The following is a 26,347-nucleotide window of genomic DNA, read 5'->3' on the forward strand; positions in this document are numbered from 1 at the left end:
TTTTATTCTACCACCGACGCAGAGTCACTGAGGCATCCCCCCATACCCAAAACCCAGGGAGAAGGTCCTCCTGGGTGAAGGTGGACTGGAAGGTGTGGATGAGTGTCAGTGTGTCTGAGGACCCTCCTCCATCTGGGGACACTCTGTAGAAGGACAGAGTGCCAGCAGGCCGGTCCAGATACACTCCTACTCTGGTAGAGCCAGCGGGGGGGAGATTTTTAGCTGTCTCTCTATTCTTGTGCACGGTAGCGTAACCACCATCATCACGACAAACAAGAGTCCAGGACATGTTGTTCCGTCCAAGCAAGCTTTTATCACCCTCTCCTTTCCTTGTGATCCCTCGGTATGTCACTCCTATCTCAACGCGTTTTTCCCACTCTACTTCCCAGTAATGGCGGCCAGTCAGAACCTCCCTACACAACACCTGGAACCAGTAGTCAAATCTATCTGGGTGATCAGGAAACAACTGGTTTCCAGGCCGCGTCACCTTTCTGTTGTCCTCAGACAGAGAGAGTCCTATGCGGGCCGTGTTTGGGTCCAGTGTGAGTTCACAGGCATCTGATGGAGAACAAGACATGATTAGCTGCTGAACCATTCTTCATCAACATCATCATCATCATCATCATCATCATCATCATCATCATCATCATCATCATCATCACTTGTACTGTTCTCCTGCATTCTTCTATTTTTTTTCTTTCAGACTCTTTTTTTTTTTTGGTCGCGCTCTGCTCTTCAATTATTAACATAGAAAGACAGGTACTATAATGGAATCATGTGCTGTCAATTTTCTAAGCAATTTGACACATTGTGTTTAAAATAATTAGTTAAAGTTAAATATAAATCCCATGTGTGTGTGTGAGTGGTTGTCCCAATCAAAACATTGAAACCAAGACAAATGTACAAAGTGCATTTACTCCCTCAATTAATACACTACATAAACATATTATACATCAAAATGTTTACACACATTTTGCACTCAGCCTTCAAATGGACACCTGTGTAACCACAGACTGAACAAGTTGAGCTCAGATAGAGGCTGGAGATTAACTGATGAACCATATAACTGGTTCATATATACTATATATACATAGATATGTACTCATACATAAATACTATACATACATACCCATGTACTCATACATTCTTACTATATATACATAGATATGTACTCATGCATACATATTATATGTAACTGTACAGATAGATACCTACAAATAAACATCATAAGTCATAAGTACACATACAGGCTGTAAATAAACTTATGGTTTGTGTATATACATATATATATATTTACATATTCATATGTGTGTATCCATACATGTACACATATACATGTATACTTAAGTACATACATATATACATGTAAACATACAAGTATACATACAAACATATACATACATGTACACATCTATACACATTTACATATATGTATACATAAACATACATGTATACATAAATACAGATATGTATATATATAAATCAATGTAAAAATGTATACATACATATGTACATGTATACGTACATACATGTATACATTATGAGGGGCCGCCTGGGACAGAATTCATACTTGGTCTTACACACACTATTATAATCTTGCATATACACCAGTATACTCATAAACACACACTATGGTACTCCTTTTACATGTATATATGAGAGTGTATAGTTGTGTATGTGAGAGAGTATAGCAGTGTATGTGAGAGAGAATAGTATTGTGTGTGAGAGAGTATAGTAGTGTATGTGAGAGAGAATGGTATTGTGTGAGAGAGAGTATAGTAGTGTGTGTGAGAGAGATTTCGACTGAAACGGAAGCGAGTTTGATTCCTCAGTTCCTGATTGGCTGACAGAAGAGGCGGTAGCTCGCTTTTGGATAACAGCGTCTGCTAAATGCCCTAAATGTAAAAATGTAAATGGTAGCTTCTGGCACTCACAATACTGCTTCGTCATTTCACTCCGATTTTGTTATGCTGCGTTCGCACAAAATAATTATGGTCGTTTGTTCGCGTGGTCGCCTGAAATTGAGAGAGGCTTCCTCTTGGGACCGCCAATTCATTCTAATCCCTGGCCAGTCTCTACTTGTTGTGGATGTACCAGAGACGTCAGAAATGTATGAGGGGCCGCCTGGGACAGAATTCATACTTGGTCTTACACACACTATTATAATCTTGCATATACACCACTATACTCATACACACACACTATTAAACTCCTTTTACATGCAAGTATGAGAGTGTATAGTCGTGTATGTGAGAGAGTATAGTAGTGTATGTAAGAGGGTATAGTAGTATGTGTAAAAGGGTATAGTAGTGTATTTAAGAGAGTATAGTAGTGTATGTAAGAGAGTATAGTAGTGTATGTAAGAGAGTATAGTAGTGTATGTAAGAGAGTATAGTAGTGTATGTAAGAGAGTATAGTAGTGTATGTAAGAGAGTATAGTAGTGTATGTAAGAGAGTATAGTAGTGTGTGAGAGAGTATAGTAGTGTATGTAAGAGAGTATAGTAGGTGTATGTAAGAGAGTATAGTAGTATGTGTAAGAGAGTATGGTAGTGTATGTAAGAGAGTATAGTAGTGTATGTAAGAGAGTATAGTAGTATGTGTAAGAGAGTTTGAATGAAACGGAAGTGAGTTTGAATGAAACGGGAGAGTTTGAATGAAACGGAAGTGAGTTTGAATGAAACGGAAGTGAGTTTGAATGAAACGGAAGTGAGTTTGACATGTTCATAAGAGTCCGCAGAAATCGAATATCAATATTATTTTAGTGTAATTACATTTTGTATATGCACAAGCCATCTTATACAAAGCAGCCGAAAAATAGAAAACCGAAACGCTGCTATGTTTTTTTTTAGAAAACTGCGATTCAGGGTTAGAATTCTGCTATTGTCGTCTGATTCATTGAATCCGCTGTGTTTGCCAGGGTCTCACGGTGACATAGAGCCCTCCCACATGTCTGTAAGACCAATACTTCCTTGTTTACAAGCCTTACAAGCCAATGAGGCGATCACTATCAAAACGGTGCGTGTATACTTTGATTGACAGCTACACCAGCAGACAGCAAGGGTCGGGGACGGGCCTTAGATATCCTAATAGCCAATGAAAATACCTTTCTGACGATATCCAGCATGTCAAACTACATCTCACGTGTGGTTGAGAAAACAAATGCGCAAGGGGCAACCCTGTCTCTTCAAAATTACGTTCCCAGAGAACTATTCGGCGTTCTCAATTACGTTTGTCCTAAAACGTATTGTAACGACCTTGCCGGTGACATAATCATGTCGAGTCATTAGTTGAAGGTAGTTTTTAATGGACCAAAAACCAGGTCACCGAAACCCGTAACATTGTAACAACATTGTAACCAACAGCTGAAAAACCGGACCCAAACAAACCCCGGTTACCCCGGCAACACGGTCTCACTCGCGTGCAGGCCCCCACCCTCCTGCTCCTCCAAGGCCCCCCCCCCCAGCCGACCCAACGATTCGCCCCCCACGCTGATCGACAAGAATAACATTACAATACAATGCAACACACAACACACAAACCATTCAACTGTCCCAGGGTCGCTACATTGCCTCCCCCCTTCAAAGTTCCTCGTCCTCGAGGGAACAAACAAAGTCTCGGAAGCGACCCGGCGCTCTCCTCTCCCTACGAGGCCGCGTTGGGGCCACGGGGGGCTGGGGAGAAGCGCCTGGGGGCGAGAGGGGCCCACGAGTGTCAGGCCCGGGGGCGGGCAGGGGGAAAGGGAGGGGCGGGGCTGGGGGCCAAGTTGCTGACTGTGGTGATCGACAGGGAGGGGAGACAAGGCTAGGGTTAGGTGGGGACCCAGGGCCAGAACACTGAGGTGTGCGTGTCCGGGGCCCATTCGCACCGGTGCGGGGAGCTGCAGGGCTCGCTGGAGTAGGTTGAGGGGTGGCGGTGCCTCGATAAGGGGCCAACCGGTCTCTGTGGAGAGCCACCCTCCTTCCCCGAGGTGGTAGCTGGACCCTGTACACCACCTCCCCAAACCTCTCAAGGACCCTGCATGGCCCGATCCACTCGCTATCGAGCTTTGGGCATCTTCCCTTCTTTCTTTGCGGGCTGTAGGTCCAGACCAGCTCCCCAGCCTCAAAGTGCCTGCGCCCACGGCACCATGGACCGCTTGAAGCACTTCCCCACGCAGAGAGTGAGGCACCACCACCTGCCACCTCACCTCTCCGGTGGCGGGTTCCTTCCAGGCCCGCTGAAGCACGCCATCCCACAGTCGCAGGGCCTCGAACTTGGTGCCCTTGGTGACCAGGGAGAGAACGGCCACTTCTTCCCATGGGGGCCGCCGCTGTTGGTCCAACCACTGGAGCACTGGTCGAAGGTCTGCGTCCTCCTCCTGCTGCCGTCTCCATCCTGCGGTGTCGACCTCCCGGAGCTCACAGCAGACTGGGGACGCCACCTCCACCGCAGAACATCCCTCCTCCTGGCTGCACAGCTCCTTCTCACGGCTCTCCATCCTTTCACAGTAGCGGCAGTCATCCTGACTGCAGGGGCGTCGGGAGAGGGCGTCTGCATTAGTATGGCGTACCCCTGCCCTGTGCACCACACTGAAGCTGTAGGACTGCAGCTCCTCGATCCACCGTGCGACCTGCCCTTCTGGCTCCTTGAAAGACATGAGCCACTGGAGCGCGGAGTGGTCAGTCCTTACAGTGAAGCGCAGGCCACAGAGGTAATACTTGAAGTGGCGTACAGCTCTAACGATAGCCAGCAGCTCGCGACGAGTGACGCAGTAGCGGCGTTCAGCTTTGTTAAATGTCCTGCTGTAGTACGCCACCACCCGCTCCCCTTCCGGCCCCTCCTGTGCCAGCACGGCGCCATTGCCAACGTTACTAGCGTCCGTGTCCAGGATGAAGGGCAGGGCAGGGTCAGGAGGGGAGAGCACCGGGGCTTTGGTGAGAGCTCCCTTGAGTGTCTCGAAAGCAGACTGGCAATCCTCTGCCCACACAAACTCCCTGTCCTTCTGTAGCAGGCGGAACAGGGGAGCGGCCACACAGGAGAAGCCCCTCACAAAGCGTCTGTAGTAAGACGCCAGTCCGAGGAAGCTTTTCAGCTGTCTGGTGTCAGTGGGGGTGGGCCAGTCCTGGACAGCTTCCACTTTGTCCTCCATGGTGCTAATGCCTTCTCCCCCCACCCTGTGCCCAAGGAAAGTTACCTCTCTCCTCAGGAAATGGCACTTATCAGGATGGAGCTTCAAGCCCGCCGCAGCTACTCTCTCCAGAACCTGACGCAGTGAGGCAAGTGCTGTCTCGAAGGAGCCCCCGTGTGCCAGTATATCGTCCAGGTAGACGATACACTGCTGCCGGGGGATGCCGGCGAGCACTCTGTCCATCAGCCTCTCGAAGGTCGCAGGTGCATTGCAGAGGCCGAAAAGGAGGACCCGAAACTGCCACAATCCTCTGCTAGTGCAGAATGCAGTCTTGGGTCTGGCGTCCGGGGCGAGAGGGCACTGGAAGTAGCCAGAGCGGAGATCGAGTGAGGAGAACCAGGACGACCCAGCTACGACATCTAAGGCCTCATCAATGCGCGGGATGGGGTAGGAGTCCTTCCTCGTCACTGCGTTAAGTGGCCTGTAGTCAACACAGAATCTCCACTTACCCCCCTTCTTAGGCACCATCACCACGGCTGCTGCCCAGGGACTATCTGAGGGCTCTATGAGGCCTGCCTGCTGCATCTCCCACAGCGCCTGGTCCGCAGCCTCCTGGCGGGCCAAGGGCAGGCGACGCGGGCGCATTCTGATGGGCCTGGCATCCCCAGTGTCGATCTCATGCTGCACCAGGTGCGTCTGACCCACATCGCTCTCATTCAAGGCAAAGCTGTCCTTAAACTCTGCCAGTAGTAGCCACAGCTGCTCCTGCTGTTGAGGGTCTAGTCCATCACAGTGCCCCTGCCAAATTGCCCGCACAGTCGACAGCACAGTCTTCTCACCTATCTGAGGAAGCTGGGCAGGGCAGGGGAAGGGGCCCAGGCTCATGAGGTGGGGTGCTGGAGTGGCAAGGGAGTAGTCTGTAGGGGCCGAAACATTGACACAAGGGGGTGGGAGGGAGGGAGAAGGGTTGCGGGAGGAGGACTGAGACAATGGACAGGGATCAGGAAGACGGTGGTTGGAAGGTCTTTGCAAGGGGGTGAAGGGGGCCGGTGACGTGTGACTGGTCCATCTGAGCTGTTGTCGGTTGGGGCCGGATGTTGGAGGTGTTTGGCGGGGCCATATAGACTGTGGGCCCTCCTTGGAAGCCAATCGCCCCCCTCTCCAGGTCCAGCTGGCAGCCTGTACACCGCAGGAAGTCCAACCCTAGGATACAGGGGTCCTGCACAGCGGCTACCCACACTGGGTGGAGGACAGTCTTTCCCCCTACGCAGATGGACAACAACCCCTTCCCTTTCATGGGGGCCCTCTCCCCCGTGACTGTGCGGAGCTGCACAGTTGTAGGTTGGAGTACCGTCCAGGTCGGCAAAATGTCTGGCCTCACCAGGGTCACAATAGACCCCGTATCGACTAAAGCCAAACAGGCCACCCCCTCAACAGTGACAGGAACATGACAAAAGTCCCCCGCCCAGGTCCGCCCCACCACGACAACAGGCTCCAGGATGTTGTCGTCTGCTTCTGGGGGGGGTGGAGCCCCGCCCCCCCGGCTGTGATGATGGGCTCCTCCAGACGACGACGGCGGGGGTAAGGGGGCAGGGCCTCGCGTCTCCCCAATTACGCGGACCCTGACCCGTTTCCCTGGGCTCTCACCGTTGTAGGGCACTCTCTGACAAGGTGGCCAGGCTGCCCGCAGCCCCAGCAGACCCTCTGCTCTCGACGAGACGGGGGGCGGCGGTCCGCCTGCATAGAGACAGCGCGGACGAGTTCAGTGAGCTCGTCCACCCAGGCTGGCTTCTGTGAGTCCTCACTCCTCTCCCTCGCCGATCTCACCATCGGCTGAGGAGCAGGATGATCGTCGATTGCTCCAGCCCACACCAGCTCCCTCTCTATGGCCATCTCCAAGGCCTCTTGCAAAGTCTGCGGGTGGGCTAGCTGGGTCTGGATGCGCAGTTCTGTAGGGGAAAGGGCCTGGAGAAACTGATCCCGAGCGAGTTCGCTCTGCACGGCTGGCGGCATGTGGGCGTATGCTCGCCGAGACAGGCTCTCGATATCGTTGGCCAGGGCCCGCAGCGTCTCCCCCGGCTTCCTGCGCCTATTGCAGAGTTCCGAGCGCATTAACCCCGGCTTAACACATAGTCCAAAACGCCTCCTTAGTGCCCCCACTAGGGCAACATAGTCCCCCCTGTCCTCTGGGCTAAGCAGCAACAAACAAGACAATGCGTCGTCCGCCAGACACATCGCAAGCTGCAGCGCTTTGACCTTCACTGACCATCCGGCAGCATCGGCTAAAAGTTCAAATTGCGCGTGGAAAGCTTCCCAGTCAGCCTTACCGGTGTATCTAGGCGTCTTGATGGACACCGGGCTTGATGTGAGGAAGGCGCCGCCATGTCTGTCGCCGTGAAAATCATCTTTTCCAACGGCGGCTGGTTCCCGTTGGGCTCTACCCCTCACCAGAGACTCCGAAGCTACTCCACACGCCCCCTCGCCGTAGTCGTCCATCTCTATCTTCACCCGACAGTCCGCAGGGAGCATTATTGTTGTAGAGAAAAAAAAAAGTGACAACAAAAACAGGGCTAACGGCGATAGCAACTTCGGCTGACTCGCCGAGCACAGCAGGACCGAGAAAAAAATATATAAATAAAAAATAATGATAATAGTTTCACTTCTGACACCAATGTAACGACCTTGCCGGTGACATAATCATGTCGAGTCATTAGTTGAAGGTAGTTTTTAATGGACCAAAAACCAGGTCACCGAAACCCGTAACATTGTAACAACATTGTAACCAACAGCTGAAAAACCGGACCCAAACAAACCCCGATTACCCCGGCAACACGGTCTCACTCGCGTGCAGGCCCCCACCCTCCTGCTCCTCCAAGGCCCCCCCCCCCAGCCGACCCAACGATTCGCCCCCCACGCTGATCGACAAGAATAACATTACAATACAATGCAACACACAACACACAAACCATTCAACTGTCCCAGGGTCGCTACAGTATTTTGTCCGCGATTACGTGTTATTGAACGTATTGCAAATACGTTCGTCCTCAGCCTATTTTTTGCCATTTATTAACCTCTAGGGTTATGTTTGGTTGAAACGTATCCCAGATAGGTTAAATGTCAACGTATAGCACATTATTGTCATTAAGGCATATCTCCCTTTCAGGGAACGTTTCATTTAACGTATTTTGTCTGAAAAACGTATCTTGGCTGTGGATACGTGTTATTGAACATATCGCAAATACGTTCGTTGTCAACCTATTTTTTGCCATTCATTTACCTCTAGGATTATGTTTGGTTGAAACGTATCCCAAATATGTTAAATGTCAACGTGTAGCACATTATTGTCATTAAGGCATATTTCCCTTTCGGGAAACGTTTCATTTAACGTTATTTTGTCCCTGATTACGTCTTATTGAACATATTGCAAATAGGTTCGTTCTCAACATTTTTGTTGTTATTTATTTAAGCTACCTCTTGGATTACATAGGCTACATTTAATTGAAACGTATCCTTAATAGGCTACGTTAAATTTCGATAACACATTATTGTCAGCATATAGGCATAGGTCTACCTCTCGGGGAAGCGTACGTTTGATTGTAATGTTAATAGTCCAACGTTATATCAACATGTCACAAGAGGAGAAATTAGCTGCTGACGGGGTAACTGTAGGAGCGGGGGTTGTTTTGTTGATTTCTTTATCTAGGGCTATAGCTGTGGTCAAAGCGGGAAGTGTGCGTTGTCTGGGCGGCTGCCTGAACTGAGCTGCAGGAAATTATGTTCACACGTTTCTTCATTCATTCATGAAGGCTATACCGGTGAACGGTGACGTCAGACTCACGCCCACCTACAAACCAATCAATGTCCAGTATCAGCCTGTCCTCTCGGAAAATAAGACCACGTAGGTGGTTTGTTCCGCCACAGATTACGACCCATTGGAATTTATCCAAAACGAGCGAACGAGGCCCTCTACATGTGCGGGCAACCCTTTCTCATCAAAATTACGTTCCCAGAGAACTATTCGGCGTTCTCAATTACGTTTGTCTAAAAAACGTATTTTGTCCGTGATTACGTTTTATTGAACATATTGTAATGACCTCGCCGGTGACATAACGACGTCGAGTCATTAGTAATTGAATGAACTTTTAATGGACCAAAACCAGGTCACTGAAACCCGTAACCAACGGCAGAAATACCATCCAAAACAAACCCCGGTTACCCCGGCAACCCCCAACACGGTCTCACTCACGTGCAGGCCCCCACCCTCGTGTTCTTCCAAGGCCCTCCCCCAGCTGACCTAATGATTCGCCCCCACACTGATTGACAAGAAGAACATTACAATACATGCACACAGAACAACTGGCATAACGGACAACGAAATACAATGCAACACATAACACACAAACAATTTAACTATCCCAGGGTCGCTACAATATCGTAAATACGAATTCGTTCTCAGCCTATTTTTGCCATTTATTTACCGTGCTACTATGGCAGAATAAGGAATAAATTCATGCATTATCATTCAACTTGAACATGTGTTTTTACAGTATAGAGTGGTGGAGAGGGATGACGTATGTCATCAAACCCGGAAGTGAGCGTCGCCCTCGGTTCCCTTGACAAAAAGCCAACGGGTTTTCCATTGGATTTTGGATTATTGCAGAAAAATCCTCAACTCCTCAAAAACGGAAAATAAATAATAAATAAAAAATGCTCCAAAGAACGAAGTGTAAACCAATGCATTCTAAATGGGAGTGTTTCTCCGATTTTTCCATGCTACACAACAAAATGTAAACCCATGCAAATAAAGACTTGGTCATGGTCATAATAATTTCAATATCATTAATCTACTACTGAGTGTGTAGGGAGGTATTCTATTTTTTTCAACGGGGCTGAATCCAGTCACTTGACCGTCATGGTTGCTATGGTGGTTGCTATCGACCGCCCCCTCTAATAACTCTAAAAACCACGCGGCAAAGGAGCTGCCGTCAATTTGGTTGTTTTTGTCGTAAACTAGGGTCCGATGGTTGAAAAATAGACAGATATTCCAAGGTATCCTTAAAAGGCAGCTTGGATGTGTTTATTTTCTGCAGTTTAGACTTCTTCTATAACTAATTTTTGAAAGCAAAACACCAAGCTCATTGATTTAACGAGGGAGGGTTATTTGAAACAATTTATTCAATAAATATTTGTGAGAGGTCATTCCTTCTCCTGATTTTACTTCCTATTTATGTCTAGGGTAAACCCCTACTGTCCACAAGCACCCCCCCCCCTCCCCATATGGATTTGGAGAATTGTTGCCACGTCCCAGTGGTGGAGGTATCATATATATATGAAAGAGGGCATTCGATTATAGCCTACTGCAATGATCAATTAGGAGGCCGAAGCCCTAAAGGAAGTGATGCAATAGGTGACTGAGTCGACAACATTTAAGTAAGCTGTATAGCGTCTCTTATATATCAAAGGGGGTCTCAAAGGACGCATACGCTCAACCTGTGGCTCCAGCACTACAGGAAATGACTCAGCAAGTGCTCCATCTCGTTGCAACTCACCCAGCGGCTCGCTTGCAAGATTTTGGCCTGAAGTTCTTCCCAGACCTACACCCTAGCCATCCAACATGCATATCTGAGAATCAGGCCTCTCTTTAATAATGACAAAAAGTTATGAGAGAAACACACATTAACTTTTTGTTATCTCATAAGCGGTGTGGTGCCGGCTCCTTTTGACCTTTTGACCCCCGACTTCAAAAACGTGGCCACAGGCCAGCTGTGTCTACACACCTTTAGCCACGAATGTACACCTCCATCCCACAAAAAATGGGGACTAGAAACTAACCTCTGTCTTATGTACATGTACTGTACTGTTGGAGGTCACGCCCCTTTGCCGACCTTTTCGAGATAGCTAGGGATGCTAAAATGTTTACACACATTTCCCGTGGCCCCGTGAACGACATATCCGAGATTTGGAGTTCTAGCCCTTAGAGAAAAAAAGTTTTCCCAAATGGAGTGTCATTTGGACAAAGCCCCTCAGAAGTGTAGCCTGCAAGACCTAATGGTTCAGAATGTGGTGGAAAAACAGTTTTTGAGATAGGAAGGTCCTACCGTCCTGAAATTTTAATACCTTATTCTAGGGAAACTTGGCCCGGTCAGACCCCGAGGGCAGGCCCCCCCCTTCCTGCCCTCGGGGTCCGACCGGGCCAAGTTTCGGTGTGGTGGTCCCAGTTAGGCCCTAGAATAAGGTATTAAAATTTCAGGACGGTAGGACCTTCCTATCTCAAAAACTGTTTTTCCACCACATTCTGAACCATTAGGTCTTGCAGGCTACACTTCTGAGGGGCTTTGTCCAAATGACACTCCATTTGGGAAAACCTTTTTTTCTCTAAGGGCTAGAACTCCAAATCTCGGATATGTTGTATCTCGGGGCCACGGGAAATGTGTGTAAACATTTTAGCATCCCTAGCTATCTCGAAAAGGTCGGCAAAGGGGCGTGACCTCCAACAGTACAGTACATGTACATAAGACAGAGGTTAGTTTCTAGTCCCCATTTTTTGTGGGATGGAGGTGTACATTCGTGGCTAAAGGTGTGTAGACACAGCTGGCCTGTGGCCACGTTTTTGAAGTCGGGGGTCAAAAGGTCAAAAGGAGCCGGCACCACGCCGCTTATGAGATAACAAAAAGTTAATGTGTGTTTCTCTCATAACTTTTTGTCATTATTAAAGAGAGGCCTGATTCTCAGATATGCATGTTGGATGGCTAGGGTGTAGGTCTGGGAAGAACTTCAGGCCAAAATCTTGCAAGTGAGCCGCTGGGTGAGTTGCAACGAGATGGAGCACTTGCTGAGTCATTTCCTGTAGTGCTGGAGCCACAGGTTGAGCGTATGCGTCCTTTGAGACCCCCTTTGATATATAAGAGACGCTATACAGCTTACTTAAATGTTGTCGACTCAGTCACCTATTGCATCACTTCCTTTAGGGCTTCGGCCTCCTAATTGATCATTGCAGTAGGCTATAATCGAATGCCCTCTTTCATATATATATGATACCTCCACCACTGGGACGTGGCAACAATTCTCCAAATCCATATGGGGAGGGGGGGGATGCTTGTGGACAGTAGGGGTTTACCCTAGACATAAATAGGAAGTAAAATCAGGAGAAGGAATGACCTCTCACAAATATTTATTGAATAAATTGTTTCAAATAACCCTCCCTCGTTAAATCAATGAGCTTGGTGTTTTGCTTTCAAAAATTAGTTATAGAAGAAGTCTAAACTGCAGAAAATAAACACATCCAAGCTGCCTTTTAAGGATACCTTGGAATATCTGTCTATTTTTCAACCATCGGACCCTAGTTTACGACAAAAACAACCCAATTGACGGCAGCTCCTTTGTCGTGTGGTTTTTAGAGTTATTAGAGGGGGCGGTCGATAGCAACCACCATAGCAACCATGACGGTTAAGTGACTGGATTCAGCCCCGTTGAAAAAAATAGAATACCTCCCTACACACTCAGTAGTAGATTAATGATATTGAAATTATTATGACCATGACCAAGTCTTTATTTGCATGGGTTTACATTTCGTTGTGTAGCATGGAAAAATCGGAGAAACACTCCCATTCAGAATGCATTGGTTTACACTTCGTTCTTTGGAGCACGGTTATTTTTATTTATTTATTTATTTTCCGTTTTTGAGGAGTTGAGGATTTTTCTGCAATAATCCAAAATCCAATGGAAAACCCGTTGGCTTTTTGTCAAGGGAACCGAGGGCGACGCTCACTTCCGGGTTTGATGACATACGTCATCCCTCTCCACCACTCTATACTGTAAAAACAATTGTTCAAGTTGAAGGATAATGCATGAATTTATTCCTTATTCTGCCATAGTAACACGGTAAATAAATGGCAAAAATACGCTGAGAACGAATTCGTATTTACGATATTGTAGCGACCCTGGGACAGTTAAATTGTTTGTGTGTTATGTGTTGCATTGTATTTCGTTGTCCGTTATGCCAGTTGTTCTGTGTACATGTATTGTAATGTTCTTCTTGTCAATCAGTTTGGGGGCGAATCATTAGGTCAGCTGGGGGGGGGCCTTGGAAGAACACGAGGGTGGGGGCCTGCACGTGAGTGAGACCGTGTTGGGGGTTGCCGGGGTAACCGGGGTTTGTTTTGGGTGGGATTTCTGCCGTTGGTTACGGGTTTCAGTGACCTGGTTTTGGTCCATTAAAAGTTCATTCAATTACTAATGACTCGACGTCGTTATGTCACCGGCGAGGTCATTACAATATGTTCAATAAAACGTAATCACGGACAAAATACGTTTTTTAGACAAACGTAATTGAGAATGCCGAATAGTTCTCTGGGAACGTAATTTTGATGAGAAAGGGTTGCCCGCACATGTAGAGGGCCTCGTTCGCTCGTTTTGGATAAATTCCAATGGGTCGTAATCTGTGGCGGAACAAACCACCTACGTGGTCTTATTTTCCGAGAGACAGGCTGATACTGGACATTGATTGGTTTGTAGGTGGGCGTGAGTCTGACGTCACCGTTCACCGGTATAGCCTTCATGAATGAATGAAGAAACGTGTGAACATAATTTCCTGCAGCTCAGTTCAGGCAGCCGCCCAGACAACGCACACTTCCCGCTTTGACCACAGCTATAGCCCTAGATAAAGAAATCAACAAAGCAACCCCCGCTCCTACAGTTACCCCGTCAGCAGCTAATTTCTCCTCTTGTGACATGTTGATATAACGTTGGACTATTAACATTACAATCAAACGTACGCTTCCCCGAGAGGTAGACCTATGCCTATATGCTGACAATAATGTGTTATCGAAATTTAACGTAGCCTATTAAGGATACGTTTCAATTAAATGTAGCCTATGTAATCCAAGAGGTAGCTTAAATAAATAACAACAAAAATGTTGAGAACGAACCTATTTGCAATATGTTCAATAAGACGTAATCAGGGACAAAATAACGTTAAATGAAACGTTTCCCGAAAGGGAAATATGCCTTAATGACAATAATGTGCTACACGTTGACATTTAACATATTTGGGATACGTTTCAACCAAACATAATCCTAGAGGTAAATGAATGGCAAAAAATAGGTTGACAACGAACGTATTTGCGATATGTTCAATAACACGTATCCACAGCCAAGATACGTTTTTCAGACAAAATACGTTAAATGAAACGTTCCCTGAAAGGGAGATATGCCTTAATGACAATAATGTGCTATACGTTGACATTTAACCTATCTGGGATACGTTTCAACCAAACATAACCCTAGAGGTTAATAAATGGCAAAAAATAGGCTGAGGACGAACGTATTTGCAATACGTTCAATAACACGTAATCGCGGACAAAATACGTTTTAGGACAAACGTAATTGAGAACGCCGAATAGTTCTCTGGGAACGTAATTTTGACGAGACAGGGTTGCAAGGGGTGTGCGCTCTTCCCCAGAGTCGGAAGACCCTGAGACCCTGGCAAACACAGCGGATTCAATGAATCAGACGACAATAGCAGAATTCAAACCCTGAATCGCAGTTTTATAAAAAAAAACATTGTAGCGTTTCGGTTTTCTATTTTTCGGCTGCTTTGTATAAGATGGCTTGTGCATATACACAATGTAATTACACTAAAATAATATTGATATTCGATTTCTGCGGACTCTTATGAACATTTCAAACTCACTTCCGTTTCATTCAAACTCACTTCCGTTTCATTCAAACTCACTTCCGTTTCATTCAAACTATTAAACTCCTTTTACATGTAAGTATGAGAGTTTATAGTCGTGTATGTGAGAGAGTATAGTAGTGTATGTGAGTGAGAATAGTAGTGTATGTAAGAGAGTATAGTAGTGTATGTAAGAGAGTATAGTAGTGTATTTAAGAGAGTATAGTAGTGTATGTAAGAGAGTGTAGTAGTGTATGTAAGAGAGTATAGTAGTATGTGTAAGAGAGTATAGTAGTGTATGTAAGAGAGTATAGTAGTATGTGTAAGAGAGTATAGTAGTGTATGTAAGAGAGTATAGTAGTATGTGTAAGAGAGTTTGAATGAAACGGAAGTGAGTTTGAATGAAACGGAAGTGAGTTTGAATGAAACGGAAGTGAGTTTGAATGAAACTGAAGGGTTTCCTCATTACCATTTACCTCCACAAACAAAAAGTGACCGTGGAAAATAAAGTAAATAAGAAGAAATACCACTGACATCTTTTTACCACGGTTGTTTCTGCTGCTTGATTTAATTGTTCCTTTTTAACCGTACGTCCACACCAGGAGCGACCAGACGCTTTGGTCGCTCACAAAGTTTCGCTGCGAATATTTCTGTTCTCTTTGGTCGCTCAAGTCGCTCATGACATACAATTCAATTATGCAGACGCATTTAAAGGAGCCGTATGCTTTTAGTACAGACAGCCATATCAAAGAGTGAACTCCCATACACTTTGGCCATATTGCCGAGACGGTTTAGCTTGTTGGATAAAGTGCTTTGACAACAAGTAGGACAGTGATTCCCCCCAATATAAAAACACTCCTAAAATGTAGGCTAATTACAACCGAGAACAAAAACCCCTGCGTGCTGTAGTAGGCTAGTTAAAATATGTTTCACTGATCTGTATCAGCAAATCATGATCTGCACTCATTCGTCGCACTCAAAACAAATAGACATTGGCGCACATGGCTAATTTGCATACGTGCACGGGACTGGTTGGCTCCGCAAGGCAAATAACGGAACATATCTATCTATCTAGGCCTATCTGTCTATCTATCTATCTATCAACGCGTGTCTAGTTTTAATGTGATGTATTGTGTGTGTGTCCAGTCAGACTTGTTCTGTGTGGTCTTGTAGGCTACTGTCCTGTGTGGGCCGAACCACCTAAATGGATTCCCGACGATTTGTGTAGTTTGGTATTAATAAAGACTTGACTAGGCTATCTATCTATCTAGACTATTTAATTAACAATTATTCACCTCAGGCTCCGTGAATAGTGGGGAATAGAGGGATAAACGACAAGAGATATATCCCTTGTCATTTATCCCTCGTCTTGTCGATTAGTTTGTTTATGTGACGATTTCAAAAACCTTTTCGGTTTTGTTTAAAGCATGCTACACGCGATTAGTTGGTTAGATTGGTGGCATGTAGAGCAAATGAAAATGATTCCTGCTTAAATACGAACGTTCTAGATGTATAAATACTCCCGCTTATCATCACTTGGTATCCAAACCACTATGGCGTTTCGATCTCTGAACTGAAAAAAGGTTGGGTCGTACAACAACTCGCTTCTGGTGTGGACGTACTGTACGCCTTGAGTTGGTGGTGCTAGCTTTACTTTCAAAGCAGCAAGCCCACTAGATAATATAGGCGGCGGGCGCAGAGCCACATAGGGACCAATGTGGGCCAGTGCCACTATGATTGACAGGCGGCCCACCCCATCAGGAACCGAGGAATCAAACTCACGTCCGTTTCATTCAAACTCACTTCCGTTTCATTCAAACTCACTTCCGTTTCATTCAAACTCACTTCCGTTTCATTCAAACTATTAAACTCCTTTTACATGTAAGTATGAGAGTGTATAGTCGTGTATGTGAGAGAGTATAGTAGTGTATGTGAGAGAGAATATTAGTGTATGTGAGAGAGAATAGTAGTGTATGTGAGGGAGTATATAAGTGTATGTGAGAGAGTATAATAGTGTATGTGAGGGAGTATATAAGTGTATGTGAGAGAGTATAATAGTGTATGTGAGAGAGTATAATAGTGTATGTGAGAGATTATAATAGTGTGTGTAAGACCAAGTATGAATTCTGTCCCAGGCGGCCCCTCATAGAAATGTCGACGCAGTTGTTTAGGATTCATAATATCATCCGTTCTATAAAATATTCTAATCTAGAACACTCCGGGAGCTCTGGCGGAAGTCAAGGAGCTCTATATCTAAATAATATAGTTGCATAAAAAACTATACTCTCTCATATACAATACTATAGTCTCTCACATACCCAGCTATACTCTCTCACATACCCAACTACTGTATATGCTCCCTCACATATTACTATACTCTCTCACTTACACTACTATTCTCTCTCACATACAATACTATACTCTCTCACATACCCAACAATACCCACTCACATACATTACTATACTCTCCCACATACACTTCTATACACTCTCATACATATATGTAAAAGGATTATAATAGTGTGTGTGTGTGTATGAGTATACTGGTGTATATGCAAGATTATAATAGTGTGTGTCAGACCAAGTATGAATTCTGTCCCAGGCGGCCCCTCATAATACATATGTACATACATACATATATGTGTGTCTTGATGAATCAAACTAAACAGACACTTACACCTCTGTGGTCCTGGTTTCACCCTCCACCATCCACCATGCTCCACACTGGGGGGGGGGGGGGGGAAGGGGAGAGCAGCATGTTGAAACATTCACCTTCATCATCTGCTGTCTCATCACTTTCTATACAACATGAGTTACAGCTGCCTTTTCAAACCGCTTCATTTAGCAGTGGCTTGAATCCTTGCAGGAGACTTTGTCCCTGAGTGGTAAGCTGTCCTCTCCATACCTGAGAGTGTCCAGTCTCCAGCTTGGATCCTCCAGTCCAGCAGAGAGCAGCGCAGTTCCTGAGTCACCTGGGTGATTGTAGCTCAGGTCCAGCTCTCTCAGATGGGAGGGGTTGGAGCTCAGAGCTGAGGCCAGAGAAGCACAGCCTTCCTGTGTGACCAGGCAGTCAGACAACCTGCACACACACACACACACACACACACATACACACACACACACACACACACACACACACACACACACACACACACACACACACACACACACACACACACATTCACACATTGGCTACAATCACACCATTTATTATATCTGATTCAGAGCAGTTTGTACAAAAGTACCCTCATCAAATGGGTTCCCCGTACGTAGGGTAACCAGACGTCCTCTTTTGCCCGGACATGCCCTCTTTTTGAGACACTTTAAAAAAAAAAATGTCAATTTCAAAATCGTCCGGGATTTTATTAAAGCCTCATACATGTTCACATTGAATTTGCATTGAGTTCCTCTGGGTCGTTCACAAACTAGTTAGGCTATGCCCTCCCCTACTCAGTTCTGTTAGCTTTGCATTGGGGGAAGTGAGTAGGGGGAGTGGTTAAGTAGAGCCTTCAGATTGCAAGGTGTGACTTTAGAGTTACCGTCATGTTTTGTATTTATTTTTTTATCATTATTTTTTTACCATTATAGATACAAACATTGACAAATTTTTCCTACAGGGGATTGATAAAGTTCTATCTATTGAACAGAAAGTAATACTTGGTCATACTATGCACACTTTACCACAGCATTGGCCTACTTAATGCCACAGATATATTTTAAGCATTGGACTGAATGCCACATAAATATATAATTATGTTTTTGCAACGTTTGCAACGTTTAAAAGTTCAGGGAAAAGTATATGCCTATACTGGTGTTGCTTAGGCCAATATCCTTTTGAGTCAGTGGTGTTTCTGAATTTTAGTGTTAAGGGCCAATAATGCTTACCATCATACATTAGTCACCATGTCTGTGGACACATTTGTATGCAGTCAGATATTAATGTACCCCCCGCCCCCCGCTGCCGCCGCCGCAAAATCTCACTCTGAACTCAGTTCAAATCTTGAGAGCTCTGGGAAGAGGAAGTGGGGAGATGACATCATTACAGACACCAGAACTTCCTTCACTTGAATGTGACAAAACAAATGGTCCTTTCTCAATAGCTGCAACTCAATGAGATATTGTTAGGTTAGAGTCAGGAGAAGTCTGCTGTGTTTGATACGCTAAGACCGTTTCTTCACAAGTTCTAACATTGTGTTGAACCAGGGAGTGTTTTGTCAGCAGTGAAAAGAACAACAGAAATGCATTGGACTTATGCAACACTACACTAAACTTATATTGTTTTAATAAAGGACAATATGTTTCGCTTTACCACGGCGAGTGATCTGTTCTAGTGGTGAGCTGTGCATTTTATTCAGATCACAGCGCGGGTAAAGCCTCATCACCATGTCTTCACTCATGACAATTCCTCAGCTCCCATCAGCTGACCAGGGTTACATAATATATAACATTCATAATATACTAGCAGTTAACAGGTCAACTCCTAACCCTCATATCAGCGGGCTTACAGCGAGTTACATCAAATATAAAATATATACCGTGTCGTGTGTTTGATAAAATCCACCTAGTTGTGGACCATCCCTTACATATTAAAGGTCCCATAGCATGAAAGTTTCACTTTATTAGGTTTTCTAATATTAATGAGTTCCCCTAGCATTAGGTGTAAAACGAGCACGAGGTATCCTGCTCTGCCTTTGAAAAAACAAAACTCAGGCGCGCCAATTTGGAAATTTCCCCGTATGTCGTCATACGGGGAAATGTTTCCTCTCCTTTCTCTGTTTTGCCCGCCCGGACAATTTGGCCCTTCAATGAGACAATGAGCTACGGCCGTGCGAGCGCCACAAGTGTTATACACTTATTAGGTATTTGGAAACCGTTCGGCGCATAACACGTCGGGTTCTCTGACATCTCTGGTATTTCCCCAACGAGACATGTAGTGGGGGTTATCTCAGCCATGGTTGAGAAGGAATTGGGGGAAAGGAAGTTTGGCTTTGTCTCCCTGAAGTACATGAACCGCGACAAGGAGGAGAAAGGGATTGTTGCCCGCGATTGTCTTCCGCCGGAGCCCCGCTGCCCGCTGCCGGCTGCCGAGGCGGTGGTGCCTGGGCAGCGGGCAGCGGGGCTCCGGCGGGAGACAACTGCGGACAACAATATCTTTCTCTGCCATGTTGCGGTTCAGTCTACTTCAGATTGATTTGGAAGTAGAAGAACCAGAGACGTTGGGGAACCCGATGCAGTCGTTTGAGATTCATAATATCGTCCGAAGGCGCACACAGTTTTCAGCCGTTATAAAACATATTATATGATATAGATATCTATGTATTATATGATATTATTTAGATACAGAGCTCCAGGACTCCCACCGGAGCGCCCGTAGTGTTTTGGAACACATACAGAAGACGGTCAAAAGCTGTGTGCGCCTCGCCATTGCGATACATCCACAAACACAAGCGCATGGTACTGTGGCCCCAAGCTGCTCAGGGCCACAACCCCACCCTCCACCTTGACCCACCTCTAAAAAGCGACACATTTGTGGAAAGCTCATTGTAGGACTGGCTCGTAGTGGCTGTAATTCTGCACCAAGGCTGAATTTTTTTAATGTTTTCAAGTACTGTATTAGGAGCCAACTAACAGCTATATAAAAGCATTCATAAAATAGTATGCCATGGGACCTTTAAACAACCCCAAGGCACAGTTTGTAGAAGAACTGATAACTGACCTGAGAGTTTCCAGTTTACAGTGTGGACTCCCCAGTCCAGCAGATAGCAGCTTCACGCCAGAATCCCGCAGATCATTGTTACTCAGGTCCAGCTCTCTCAGACTAGAGGAGTTGGAGCTGAGAACTGAGGCCAGAGCTTCACAGCATCTCTCTGACAGATGACAGCCACTCAGCCTTCACACATAATAAACAGAACATGTTAGAAAATGTGATAAAATGTTCGGAGAATTGTAACCAGTCTTGTTACATACATGAAAAAAATGTAAATAATATGAATAACCTGGATCTTTAAAGGTCCGATGGCATGAAAATTTCACTTTATGAGGTTTACTAACATTAATATGAGTTCCTCTAGCCTGCCTATGGTCAATGAATAGCTTGAAATGGCGTTAGGTGTAAAACGAGCACTAGGTATCCTGCTCTACCTTTGAAAAAATAAAGCCCAGACGCACCGATTTGGAATTGTCCCCTCATGTCGTCATATGGGGACATGTTGCCTCCCCTTCTCTGCTTTGCCTGCCCAGAGAATTTGGCCCGCCAATGAGACAATGAGCTACGACTGTAGCTCATTGTTAAATGAGCAGAATGGTTATTTGGATAACCATTCTGCTGTTGGTGTTATGGCGCATAACACGTCGGGTTCTCTGACGCTTCTGGTATTTCCACAACGAGACTCGTAGTGGGAGTTATCTCAGCCATGGTTGAGAAGGCATTGGGGTAAAGGAACTTTGGCTTTGACTCCCTGAAGTAGCCTACCTGAACCGCGACATGTGGGAGAAAGGGATTGTTGCCAGCGATTGCGTCCCGCCGGAGCCCCGCTGCCCGCTGCCGAGAGGCAACACCGCGCTGCCCACTTTTGAGACGTTGGTGCCTCGGCAGCGGGCAGTGGGGCAATCGCTGGCAACAATCCCTATAACACCTGTTGGTGTTATGGCGCATAACACGTCGGGTTCTCTGACATTACTGTTATTTCCACAACAGGTCTCATAGTGGGGGCTATCTCAGCCATGTGTGTGTTTTTTTGTTTTTTTTGTTTGTTTTTTTAACCTTTATTTTTCCAGATAAAACATTAAGAACAGTTTCTTATTTACAATATTGATCTGGTCCAAGAGGCCCCACCAGGAATAAAAGGTACAAATAACAAAAACACAAGCATGACTAATTTAGACAAATATAAAACGGATATACAAATACATAACCTATGTACAGAAATAAAAATAGAAAACACCAATGCACTATAAATATAATAATAATTAAGATGGGTCAATGTTATATTGTGTGTGAAGGGTGTAATGCAAATGAGAAACAGTGGAATCAACTGGAGCAGGGGGGGTCTACTAAGACATAGTTAAGTTTCTGCTTGAAGGCAGACTGTGATATGAAAGCTGTAAGTTTGAGGGTGTCTTGAATTTTGTTCCAGTCAAAAGCTGCTGCAAAATGAAAGGAGTTTCGGCCGAAGGTAGTCCTGGTGAGTGGGTTGATGAGTTTGATAAGCTCAGATGATCTTGTGCAGTAAGTGCTTGTGTGTTGTGTGTATTGTAATACATGTTATTAGTGAACCTACACAGATGTTTTGGAGACTTTGACCACTGGCAGCATCCTCAGAAGACCCTCCTCTGAAGCAGAGTATTTATTCAGGTCAAACACGTCCAGCTCCTGTTCTGATGTCAGTAAGATGAAGACCAGAGCTGAAAACTGAGCAGGGGAGGGAGATTTTCTGGAGAGTCTTTCTGATGTCAGGTATTGTTCGATCTCCTTCACTAGAGAATGGTCATTCAGCTCATTCAGACAGTAGAACAGATTGATGCTTCTCTCTGGAGAGAGATCTCCATTTATCTTTTTCTTGATGTAACCGACTGTCTGATTGGTCAGGGAGTTTCTTCCTATCAGTTCACTGAGCTTTTCTTTAAACTGTGTCATCAGTGATGTACTTTTTTTCTGTCCCAGCAGACCTTGTAGGATAATCTGATGGGTCTCCAGAGAGAGGCCCAGGAGGAAGCGGAGGAACAAGTCTAGGTGTCCGTTCTCACTCTGTAAGGCCCTGTCCACAGCACTCTGGTAGAGGAAGAGTTGATCTGTCCTGGGGGTTCTTAGTTTTCCTGAGAGCAGATTGACACCATTGTTGATGAAGGACTGAAAGACATAAAGGGCAGCCAGAAACTCCTGGATGCTCAGATGGACAAAGCAGAACACCCTGGCCTGGTACAGCCCACACTCCTCTTTAAAGATCTGGGTGAACACTCCTGAGTACACTGAGGCTGCTCTGATATTGATGTCACACTCTGCCAGGTCTGCCTCATAGAATATCAGGTTGCCTTTCTCCAGCTGGTTAAAAGCTAGTTTTCCCAGAGAAACAATGATCTCCTTGCTCTCTGAACTCCAGTTTGGATCTGTTTCAGCTCTCCCATGGTACTTCCTGTCCCCCTGTATGGACTGAATCACTAGGAAGTGGATGTACATCTGAGTCACAGTGTTGGGCATCTTCTTTCCTGTCTGGGATGTTTTGAAGAAGTCCTCCAGAACTGTAGCAGTAATCCAACAGAATACTGGGATGTGACACATGATGTGGAGGCTTCTTGATGTCTTGACGTGGGAGATGATTGTGCTGGCCAGATTATGCTCTCTGAATCTCTTCCTAAAGTACTCCTCCTTCTGTGGGTCGTTAAACCCTCTCACCTCTGTCACCATGTCAACACACTCAGCAGGGATCTGATTGGCTGCCGCAGGGCGTGTGGTTATCCAGATGCGAGCGGTGGGAAGCAGGTCGCCCCTGATGAGGTTTGTCAGCAGCACGTCCACCGAGGTGGACTTTGTGACATCAGTCCAGTGCGTTTTTATCTGGAAGTTCAGAGGAAGTCGACACTCATCCAGGCCATCCAAGATGAAGACAACTTGGAACATTTCGTACCTGCAGATTCCTGCTTCTTTGGTCTCAATAAAGAAGTGATGAAGAAGTTCCACCAAGCTAAACTCTTTACCTTTCAGTAAATTCAGCTCTCTGAAAGTGAGGAGAAATGTGAAGTCTATGTCATGGTTGGTTTTGCCTTCAGCCCAGTCCAGAGTGAACTTGTGTGTTAAGACGGTTTTACCAATGCCGGCCACTCCAGTTGTCAGCATTGTTCTTATTCGTTGATCGTGTTCAGGTAAGGCTTTAAAGATGTCTTCACATTTAATTGGTGTTTCCTTCCTGGCCAGCTTCCTGGAAGCTGTTTCAATCAGTCTGACCTCATGTTCCTGGTTGACCTCTCCACTGCCTCTCTCTGTGATAAAGAGCTCTGTGTAAAAGTCGTTCAGACCTGTTGGCAGTCCTGCTTTAGGGATTCCCTCATACACACACTTGAACTTCTTCTTCAAATGAGACTTGATTTTAAGTTGGCACTCGACAGCAGCAGAGCCTAAATAAGAAAACAACAGAAGACATCAGTGAGTGGATGGTGAAATCAGTGGAAACTGGTAAATATTTTCTATCAATATCAACTTCGAGATACTTACTAGCTTTTTAACTTCGGTTGACGAAGTTGGTCATAACACGAAATGCGCGTGACAGATTCAAAATGTTGAGGATTATTAAAGTGTAAGTCTGACGCTAACAGCCCAAATGGCTAACTCTCATTGGCTAGGGGCGGTGCGCCAAAAGCTTACAAATCGCCATTTTCTTAACCACTAATACAACTCAAAATAGCACAAATGCTCTGCTATAGCATAACTAGGGTCCCTACTGTCACGCCCAGCTTTGCCGTGCTGGATGTGCCTCTCTACCTGCTTTGCTTGGCGTGTCATGATTATCCGCTATTCATCTATCGCCGCTAGGGGGAGCTGTCTCTATGGGCCGTGCCAAGGCTAATGACTGGGCTGATTGAGCGGGAGATAAAAGACGCCTTTCCTGTCGGCTCGGGCTCTCTCTCACTACGGCTATGGCCTGACGCGGAATGGCTGGCTGCAGCTTCGCTCCTCATTTTTACCTCACTTTATACTACACCTACTGATATGCACTACACTTTTTGGTTTGGCTTCCCGTTACTGATAATGTTTTGCATTTAGTACTTTAAATAAATAATTGTGTTATCTTTATAATCAGCGTGGTCGCCCTGTGTTACGTCAGCTCTACTCGAGCCAAGTGGTCCTGGCACTACACGTAAAAAAATGATCAACAACTTAGTTAGGGAACCGAGAGTGCTATGCTGATATAACAAGATAGCGCTGCATCTCTTCCACTGAGGTTTTCTGCTGTTGATTTGCCGCATATTGTAATCATTCGGTAACCTGATAGACCGACAAAAACACTGCTTATTTGGATCAAACCATTTAACCTGATAGACCCACAGTAACCCTACATATCTGGAACAAGATATGTGTGCACCCAAGTGAGTGCTACACACTGGTGGTGGTTAGTGAGGTCCCCCTACACTGTAAAGCGTCTCTGAGTGTCTAGAAATGCGCTATATAAGTTCAATCCATTATTATTCTTATTATTACATATCCGGAAAAAAACATTTAACCAGATACCCCAGAGTTACCCTACATGTTTGGATCAAACCATTTAACCTGATGGACCTACAATAACCCTACATATCTGGAAAAAAACATTTACCTGATGGACCCATAATAACCCTACGTATCAAACCATTTAACCTGAAACCCCCACAACAACCCTACAATATTCCCCCACAATAACATTACATATCTGGATCAAACCATTTAACCTGATACCCTTACCCTAACCTGAGGAAAGATATCTCGACATTGAAAATGTAGTGGTGCAAACAAATCTCAGATTATGTCATTTAGTCAGAACAGAACAAATTAGAGTCTCTTCTGCACTTCAAAATCATTATTCATTATGTTTTAAAAATAAGAGTCTCTTACCGCCCAACAGTGTATCAGCCGGTTCATGGGGATGTCTGTGGAACACACACACACACACATACACACACACTATTTAATTTATCCTAACTTGTAAACATCAGTATCAGTAGAGTCTGATAACAGCCAACTGGTCTGTTTTCATCGTCTGTTTGAAACTCCTACCTCTCCTCTCTTAAGGTGTGTCCATCTTTTAAACCAGGACGTCTATCCATAGAGCGGTCACTCTTCAAGGAGACACCGCTGGGTCTAGGGAAGACTGCGCTCTCCTGCTGGACTCTACAAAAAAAATATATGTTTTATAAATGTGTGAAAGATGGTGTATTTTAATAATCTCTGATAGATCCTCACCTCGTCTCAATAGACCGATCGTTAAAGTAAAAAAGTGGATCCATTGACTGGTCACTCTTCATGGAGACACAGCTGGGTCCAGAGGAGTCTGCTCTCTCCTGCTGGACTCTACAAGAAAAACAAGAACCAGGATTTATGGGCGTTTGATAGAGCTGCATCTTTATAAAATCTGGTAGATCCATACCTTTTCTCTATTGACTGATTTCCATCTTTAAATGTGACAGGTTGAATCATAGACCAGTAACTCTTCAAGGAGACACAGCTGGGTCCAGGGGAGTCTGCTCTCTCCTGCTGCTCTCTTCTAGAAATCAAGAACCGGGATCACACCATGTCAACCACTTCACTAAAACAGCCTTATCCCTCCTCTCATTCACACCATGTCAACCACTTCACTAAAACAGCCTTATCCCTCCTTTCATTCACACCATGTCAACCACATCACTAAAACAGCCTTATCCCTCCTCTCATTCACACCATGTCAACCACTTCACTAAAACAGCCTTATCCCTCCTCTCATTCACACCATGTCAACCACATCACTAAAACAGCCTTATCCCTCCTCTCATTCACACCATGTCAACCACTTCACTAAAACAGCCTTATCCCTCCTCTCATTCACACCATGTCAACCCCTTC

The 26,347-nt window shown here is 45.4% G+C and overlaps 1 protein-coding gene across 1 annotated transcript; it reads right to left on the reverse strand.

The window, feature by feature from the left end:
- On the reverse strand, window positions 1–25,645 carry LOC115546488 (NLR family CARD domain-containing protein 3-like). Its single transcript, XM_030359979.1, has 8 exons — window positions 25,526–25,645; window positions 25,364–25,398; window positions 22,450–23,892; window positions 22,062–22,401; window positions 20,498–20,671; window positions 17,687–17,860; window positions 17,459–17,505; window positions 1–558 (listed from the first exon to the last, which is right to left on the reverse strand). The coding sequence occupies exons 1-8, from the start codon at window positions 25,573–25,575 to the stop codon at window positions 8–10; spliced, it is 2,814 nt and encodes a 937-aa protein (XP_030215839.1). The 5' UTR covers window positions 25,576–25,645; the 3' UTR covers window positions 1–7.
- Window positions 25,646–26,347: the final 702 nt, after the last annotated feature.

Source organism: Gadus morhua, chromosome 7 (genome assembly GCF_902167405.1).
Source record: "Gadus morhua chromosome 7, gadMor3.0, whole genome shotgun sequence".
In the NCBI taxonomy this organism is placed as follows: Eukaryota; Metazoa; Chordata; class Actinopteri; order Gadiformes; family Gadidae; genus Gadus; species Gadus morhua.